At 56.2% G+C, this 7,500-nt stretch overlaps 1 protein-coding gene across 1 annotated transcript in view; it reads left to right on the plus strand.

The window, feature by feature from the left end:
• The first annotated feature begins 3,941 nt into the window (after nucleotides 1-3,941).
• Nucleotides 3,942-7,500, plus strand: part of UNCX (UNC homeobox) — a 4,104-nt gene continuing 545 nt past the window's right edge. The window contains exons 1-3 of the mRNA XM_058816277.1: nucleotides 3,942-4,191; nucleotides 5,336-5,511; nucleotides 7,029-7,500. The exon at nucleotides 7,029-7,500 is cut by the window's right edge and continues 545 nt beyond it. Of these exons, the coding sequence (XP_058672260.1) occupies nucleotides 3,942-4,191; nucleotides 5,336-5,511; nucleotides 7,029-7,500 (898 nt within the window). The remainder of the gene's footprint in view (nucleotides 4,192-5,335; nucleotides 5,512-7,028) is intronic.

The raw sequence follows: 7,500 nt of genomic DNA on the forward strand, positions 1-7,500 counted from the left end.
GGGGGTCCAGGCAGGGCCGGGGGGATGCAGGCAAAGCTCTGCAGGCAGGGCCAGAGGGATGCAGGCAGGGCTGGGGGCTGCAGGGCGGGCTCCGGGGATGCTGGCAGAGCCCTGGAGGTGCAGGTAGGGCCCTACAGGCAGGGCTGGGAGGGGTGCAGGCAGAGCTCTGGGGCTGTGGACAAGGCTTTGGGGCTGCAGGCAAGGTTCTTTACAAGCAGGGCTCTGTGCAGGCAGGGCTCTGGGGCTGCAGGCAGGGGTCTTTAGGTTCTTTACAGGCAGGGCTTTCGGGGCTGGAGGCAGGGCTCTGGGGCTGCAGGCAGGTTTCTTTGGATTCTTTACAGGCAGGGCTCTCTGCAGGCAGGGCTGTGTGCAGGCAGGGCTCTCTCTTTAGGTTCCTTACAGGCAGGGCTCTGGGGTTTCAGGCAGGGCTCTGCAGGAAGGGCTCTCTCTTTAGGTTCCTTGCAGGCAGGACTCTATGCAGGCAGGGCCTTTGGGCTGCAGACAGGGCTCTTTAGGTTCTTTACAGGCAGGGCTCTTTGGGCTCTGTACAGGCTCTGCAGGCAGGGCTCTCTGCAGGCAGGGCTCTCTCTTTAGGTTCCTTACAGGCAGGGCTCCTGGCAGGCTCTCTTCAGCCAGGGCTCTCTGAGTTCTCTGGGCTCTCTTTAGGCTTTCTGCAGGCAGGGCTCTGTGCAGGCTCCGTTCAGCCAGGGCTCTCTGGGCTCTCTGCAGACAGGGCTCTTTAGGCTCTGTACAGGCAGGGCTCTGTGCAGGCTCTGCAGGCAGGGCTCTCTTTAGGCTTTCTGCAGGCAGGGCTCCTGGCAGGCTCTGTTCAGCCAGGGCTCTCTGGGCTCTCTCTTTAGGTTCCTTACAGGCAGGGCTCCTGGCAGGCTCATTCTGCCGAGCCGCTCGGAGCCTCTCCCGCAGCAATGGCTGTAAAAGCCAGTAGGAAGCTGTAAGATAAAACACCCAGATTGTGATAAAAGGGGAAACAAGGCGAGGCGAGCTGGCGTCCTGAATGCGAGTCTTGTACGTCTTATTATCAAGTTAATTAAAGCTAGCATCTGACAATGTCACTCGGCTGTAGAAAAAGGGATTTAAATGCAGCGTCTCCCAGGACTGCGTGTCAAGGGCTGCTTTTCATTGAGCTGGTGCGAGTGTTTGGCTGGAGGAACAGCTCTCCGGATTGAAGGGGGTGCCTTTAAAGAAGCAGCAATTGACAAGGAAGCAATTATTAAATTTTGATGTTCAAAAATAAGAGAAAAAAAAAAAGGAAAGAAGACGAAGAAGAAAACGCCTTCTATAATTTGTGTTTTAGATGGAGAGCAATATAAAGAGATATCAAGGCCGAGAGCCATCAAAAGCCTTTCCCCCTCCCCGCATGAAAGCTCCTCTCAAACACTTTAAGAGAGATTTTTAGAAGCTCGACAAGGATCCTAGAAACATTAAAACAGAAGTCGATTTTAAATGTGCACATTGAAATGCACAGAGCCGCTTACTACGTGGACTTGCACTTGAGGTCAAGTGACGGACGGATTGTATGCTTCTCCATAATAATATTAATTAAACAATTTGCATGCTAATAAGGTAACAATTATCAGGGCTTCTGTTGAAAGATTCAGGTTATTACAACACGCCAATCTGGAGGCCAGGGGTCAGGGAGTGAGAGGCGAGAGAAATTTCAACTCAAATTAACATTCTGTCAGCTCCAGAAAATGGGATAAATAAAGTCGAATTAATTCATTATAATAAAGAGAGGGAGAGAGAGAAAAGTCCCCCCTCTCTTGTTCTGTGCTGGATTGATTACCATTCTGTATTCAGAAACACGTCCCGCTCGCATTCCTCTCCTGAAATCCGACAGAAAATGAGGCATTTATTGCTACAGGCAAAATTTGGTCCAGTGGACACAGTTTACATTTAGTATTTATAGAGAAAGAAATTAAATTATGGTGAAAAGTGAAGCCCTTGACCCCAGAATTAATACCAACCCCATCATTTTCTTATTTCTGTTAGGGCTGTGTAGTCCAAATTCAAACTACCTTTTAGCTCTAAGCAGAGGCAGGGAGACCATAATTAAACTAATCTATAGGGGGGAGGGAGGGAACAGCAATAATACAGCAGTATATTGTACGGCATTCAATTAGGTGAATAAATACAGCTCCGGACAGACAGCATAGATTAGAGACTCGACTTCCTTTTTATTTCAATTTTAACTTCCCCCTCTCTCATACCCACACAAACCAGCGCTAGTAAATGGATCATCTTGACTGGATATTTTATAACTGGAAAATCTATTTGTGTGTTTTCCAGAGATAAAGTGTCTCTCCCTCTTTCGCCTTCCCTTTTTCCTTCCTACCTATTTTTATTTCTCTCCCTTTCTCACCCCACCGCCCCCCCAGACTCCAAGGATTTCACTCCGCACGAACCTCCCAGGAAGATTTAAAGAGTTTCCCCTGTCTGATTGCCCGGCCCGGCCCTTTTCCCTCCGCTCTTTGTTAAACGCAAACGCCGCTGATACCCTCGCTCCTCTTCCCACCCTCTCGTGGGTCTCCAGGTTGGGTCCCCCGGCCCAGGGGACCGCCAGCTCCGGTCCTGCGGGCTCGGGATGGGAGATGTTGGGAAGTTCCCCCTGTTCCTCTCTCCTGGGAGCTCGGGGAGTGTTCCTCTAACCGGGAGAAGGCACAAAACTGGGGATCCCCAGCCCCGCGCTTTGCCGGAGAACCGTCCCTTAAATTGTTCACCGGGGGAATCTAGCAATGTTTTATCTGGGTGAAAACTTCTATGGAAACGTAATTTAATTAGGAATTTAACAGTTTGGCGGCTGTTTGGGGGCTGTGGGTGACTGGCGGGATGAAGAGTGGGGTCTGCTCCAGGGGAAGGTGAAATGGGAGGGATGTAGGGATGGGAACTTTGTTCGGGTTTGATTTTTAAAAATTATTAGTAGTACGAGTTTTTGGCCTCCTCTTTAGCGATCAGAGGCTGCTTCTGCTCGTGGCTGCGCTCACAATTCAAAGGTTGTGGTTACTGCTGGAGAGGGGGGTATCCGTGGCTGAATCGATAGGAGATTGCATTAATTATGATTTCGATTGATATGCTCAAATCTCCTCCTAAACGCTGTAAACGGCTCTTCCTTTTTCATTTTTTTCTCCTTCCTTTCCTCCTCCCCCCCCCCATTTTTTCCCTCTGCCCCCCTCCCCTCTCCCCTGTTATAGAGCCGGAGAGGAGATGAAAAGGCTTGTAGTTTTAAATTCAATGTGACAGCTCTGGAAAGAGCGGATGATGAATCTCCTATTATTGGATCAGTCTATTTGCCGCTCAATGTCTCTCTGTAATTGGAGCAACATCACTTTAAAGGTTCAGAGAGTAGAGCATTTCTGGTGAAAAATCCCCACAACACGCTGGTGAATGTTTTAAAGGGAAATCTATTAGTGATTTGGCGAGGGGAGGGGACAAGGGGGAAGAGGGTGGGTTGGAGGGCTGGGGTGGGGGGGAGGCCGTGTGTGTGTAACTCCGACTGTTTAGTATTTAACCGGGTATCAGGCAGATCCTCGCGTTCCCCTCCGCCCCCCCTGCCCGCCCGGCCCCCGCCGCCCTCCTCGGGCTGGAGTTCGTATCAAAGCCCCCCTCGTCGTGTTGTGACAGCTCTGATATTGTTTATTGAGGCTGGATGTCAGGTATAATTAGCAATCGATATGGAAAACGTTTGCTCCCCACACTGGCACGTCTCTGACGTCAGGACCGATTAACGTTTCTTATTGGTCCCAAATTCCCCCAGCCTGAGCTAATTATTGGGAGCCTGATGTTGATAAAGTTAAAGCGCCCGGCGCCCTGCAGCATGAGCCCCTCGCCGCGCCGCCTCCTCGGCCAGCAGCACCCCCGGCCCCAGCCGCCCCGCCGCCAGCGCCCCCAGCCCCGCCGGCACCCCCCGCCCTAGAGCCGCCCCCATGATGGACAGCCGCATCCTGGAGCATCCCCATGCCCAGTTCGGGGGGATGGTGGGCTTCCCTTACCCGCTCGGCCACCACCACGTCTACGAGCTGGCCGGCCACCAGCTGCAGTCGGCGGCCGCCTCCGTGCCCTTCTCCATCGATGGATTACTGAGCGGCTCCTGCGCCGCCTCTGTGGTCAACCCGGCGCCGCTGATCCCCTCGGGCTGCGGGGTGAGCGGGGACAGCCAGCCCTTCAAGCTCGCAGGTAGGAGCGGCCCCGTGTCGCGGGTGTCCCCCCAGCCCCGCTCCCCGCCGCCCGGAGCTGTCAGCGCGGAGCAGCAGCAGCACCGCGCCCGCGCAGCCCCGCTGCCCTCACCTACGGGTTTTGGGGTGTCGGGGGGCAGGTGGGAGGCTGTGCTGCCCCCCGAGGGGACGGACGGCCCCGCTCCGAGCGCCCGCGGCGCCTCCCCGCTCCCAGCGGCGCAGGGCCACGCGTGTGCCCTGAACAATAGCGGGCCCGGCCCGCTGCCTTCCCACGAAGTTCATCGTGTGGCAGCTCGGATCGTGCCGTTAAAGATAATAATAATAAAAATAATAACGGTAATCACTGGGGTTTGGGAAATGGAGAGTAAGAATTTTTTTTTTTATAATTATTTTTTATACGATTTAACCAAAGGGAAGCGTTCTCCCTCCTTCCCTCCCCACCGGCCTGTGGCACCGCTATTGTTCAGCTACTAAAACATTCTGTCGCCCCAACATCCTTCTGGTTAAGCCTGGAGCTGCCCCACTCTGCACCTCTAGTAAACACAAATTATACTAATTATTACTATTATTATGAATTTTTTTCCTTAATTTCCACACCTGGCGGAAAACATTAGGGGAGGTGCAGCCGGGGCTGGAAAATCCCCAGCCTGGAGCTGTAGGTACTCGGAGAGGCTGCGAACATCCCAGCCCACGGCCGCCCGTGCTCGGGGGGACTGCGGGAGGCCCAGGGGCCGCCCCGCACCCGGGTCCCGCGTGGAACGGGGCCGTGAGCTGTGCCCCACGCAGCTGCTCCGGAGGGGCTGGGCAAGGGAAAGAGGGGAGGGCTTTTATTTTTTTATTTTTAATTTTTTTTTTTTTTTAATGAAACCTTTGGTGGTTGGAGCAAATATTGGAACTTCTCTCTCTCTCTCTGCCAGCTGAGTGCCTGTGGAGAGCTTCCTTCAGGAATAAATGTTCTGTAAAGTACATTTTCGGAGGAGGCGAGGGCAGATCGGGTTCCTCCCCATTTTTAGCGCAGGTGTGTGAATAATCCCGCTCTTTTACCAACGCTACCGAGCACAAAAGTTAAAAGGCTCCTGTGAATGGCAGGGAGGGGGGGAGAAGGCCTGTCTCCCAGGGACCTGAGGGTATTTCTGCTTTTTCAGACTCGGGTGACCCGGACAAGGAAAGTCCTGGCTGTAAAAGAAGACGAACCCGCACCAATTTTACTGGCTGGCAGCTCGAGGAGCTGGAAAAGGCGTTTAATGAGAGTCATTACCCGGACGTGTTTATGCGAGAGGCTCTGGCTCTCAGGCTAGACTTGGTGGAGTCCAGAGTGCAGGTAAAAACCGCGTCCCCCCTCCTGTCCCCCCCTGCCCTCTCCTTGCGCCGAGCAGTCCCCGGGGAGGCCCCTGGGACCCCGCTCCGGGCCGGGCCCTGCGCGCTCGGGCCGCACCTCCCGGCCCTTTTGTTCCCTGCCTTCACTGCTCTTTGCTGTCTTATTTATCGTTATTATTATTATTATTTATACCCGATTTTTTTAAATCTTGCAAAACGAGAAGAGTAGCAACCCAGCCTGGCTGCCCTTAACATTTTTTTTTAGTGTGTTTTTCCACTGTAAACATTTTTCTTAAATGAGTCAAGGGCGAGAAAATTAGCATGCAAATATGAGGCTTAATCACGGGCCAGGGTATGCTGGAGAATGTCAATAAAGCTCGTAGATGCATCGAGAGCGAGTGTAAAACTTGTAAAACTTAATTTTAACGAGCTGCTCAGGCCCTTGGCGGTGCGGGACGGGGAGGGGAAGCACCCATCTGCTTCAGTGGGTCTTCCAAAAAATAAATGGATGGGGGGTTGCGGGGCGGCTGCTGGATCTCGGGGTGCTGCTCAGTGCCGCGGTGGCTGCGGGCGGGCGGCGAGGCCGAGCTGCGGGCCCGCATCTCGCCGGAACCCGCGGCCGTGCGGGGGCTGCGTGTGCGGAGAATTCGTCCTTAAATCCACCCGGGAGCCGGGGACGGGACCCTCGGGATGAGGCAGCGCCGTTGTCCGCGGGTCCTCCACGGGCGTTGCTGCACCGTGTCCGTGCCGCCGCTTTTCCATCCGCTCCCAGAGCTCGGGGAGCCTGCGGGGCCCGCCCGGGCAAGGAGCCGGTGTCGGGCACCGGGATTGGCGCGGGGCTCCGGCCGGGACAGGCGCTGCCGGCAGCCCCGAGGGGCGAGGAGGGACGCGAGGGGACACAGGGGACCTGCCAAGGCAGGCAGGAGCAGGGCCGGAGCGGAGAGGTTTTAATTTAATTTAATTTCTCTCCTATGATCTGTCTATAACAAACCCAACCAAACCCCATTTTGGGCTGGTCCAGCTCCTCTGCTCGGGCTCCCGGCAGGAGCAGGAGGTCCGAACTCCGCACGTCTGGGCGAGGCACCGTCCGTCGTGTGCCCCCCGTACCCCCTCACTTCCAGCCGCTCATTGTGCTGTGTTTACCGCATTTTCCGTGCTGCTGCGGGGGAGTCGGGCCAGCGATCGGTGCTTCTGCACCCCTCGGCCATGGGGAAGAGCTGGGGGGCTGTGGAATCCCTCCGGATCGGGCAGGGCGCAGCGTGTGTGTGCGTGAGTGTGCACCCCCTTCTTGCTTTTCGTTTTTTTTCCCCTGCGCTTTTAAAGAAGTGTGGATATCTTTTCCTGCCCCTTCCCGTGCTCTACGTTTCTCAGAGGCCCCGCTCCTGGAAGGGCGCTGCCGGCACCTCCAAGGGGTGGACGAGGGAGGCCTGAGCTTCTCCCCTGCGCCCCCTCCCTCCGCCCCGGCCACCGCGGGGGGCCGGTGCGCTGGGTGTTAATTGCTTCTCGTTGTTCGGTGTGTAGGTCTGGTTCCAAAACCGCCGGGCCAAATGGAGAAAGAAAGAGAACACCAAGAAGGGCCCGGGGCGGCCGGCTCACAACTCGCACCCCACGACGTGCAGCGGGGAGCCCATGGACCCCGAGGAGATCGCGCGGAAGGAGCTGGAGAAGATGGAGAAGAAGAAGAGAAAGCACGAGAAGAAGCTGCTCAAAAGCCAAAGCCGCCACCCGCACTCTCCCAGCGCCCTCTCCCTCCACAGCACGCCCAGCTCCGACAGCGACAGCGGCGGCGGGGGAGGCCTCTCGCCCGCCCCGCCCGAGGCCAAGCCCCGCGGGCAGCCCCCGCCGCCCCATCCGCCGCTCCCCGCCGCCGCCGCCCCCTCCGAGCCGCCCCCCGGCACCTGCGAGCAGACGGCCGAGCCCTTCTACCCCAGCCAAAGAAGCGGGAGCGGGCGGCTCCAGCGCCCGCCCGACAAGGACTGCGCGGCCGCCCCGT

The sequence above is a fragment of the Ammospiza caudacuta genome, chromosome 17 (assembly GCF_027887145.1).
Source record: "Ammospiza caudacuta isolate bAmmCau1 chromosome 17, bAmmCau1.pri, whole genome shotgun sequence".
NCBI lineage: Eukaryota > Metazoa > Chordata > Aves > Passeriformes > Passerellidae > Ammospiza > Ammospiza caudacuta.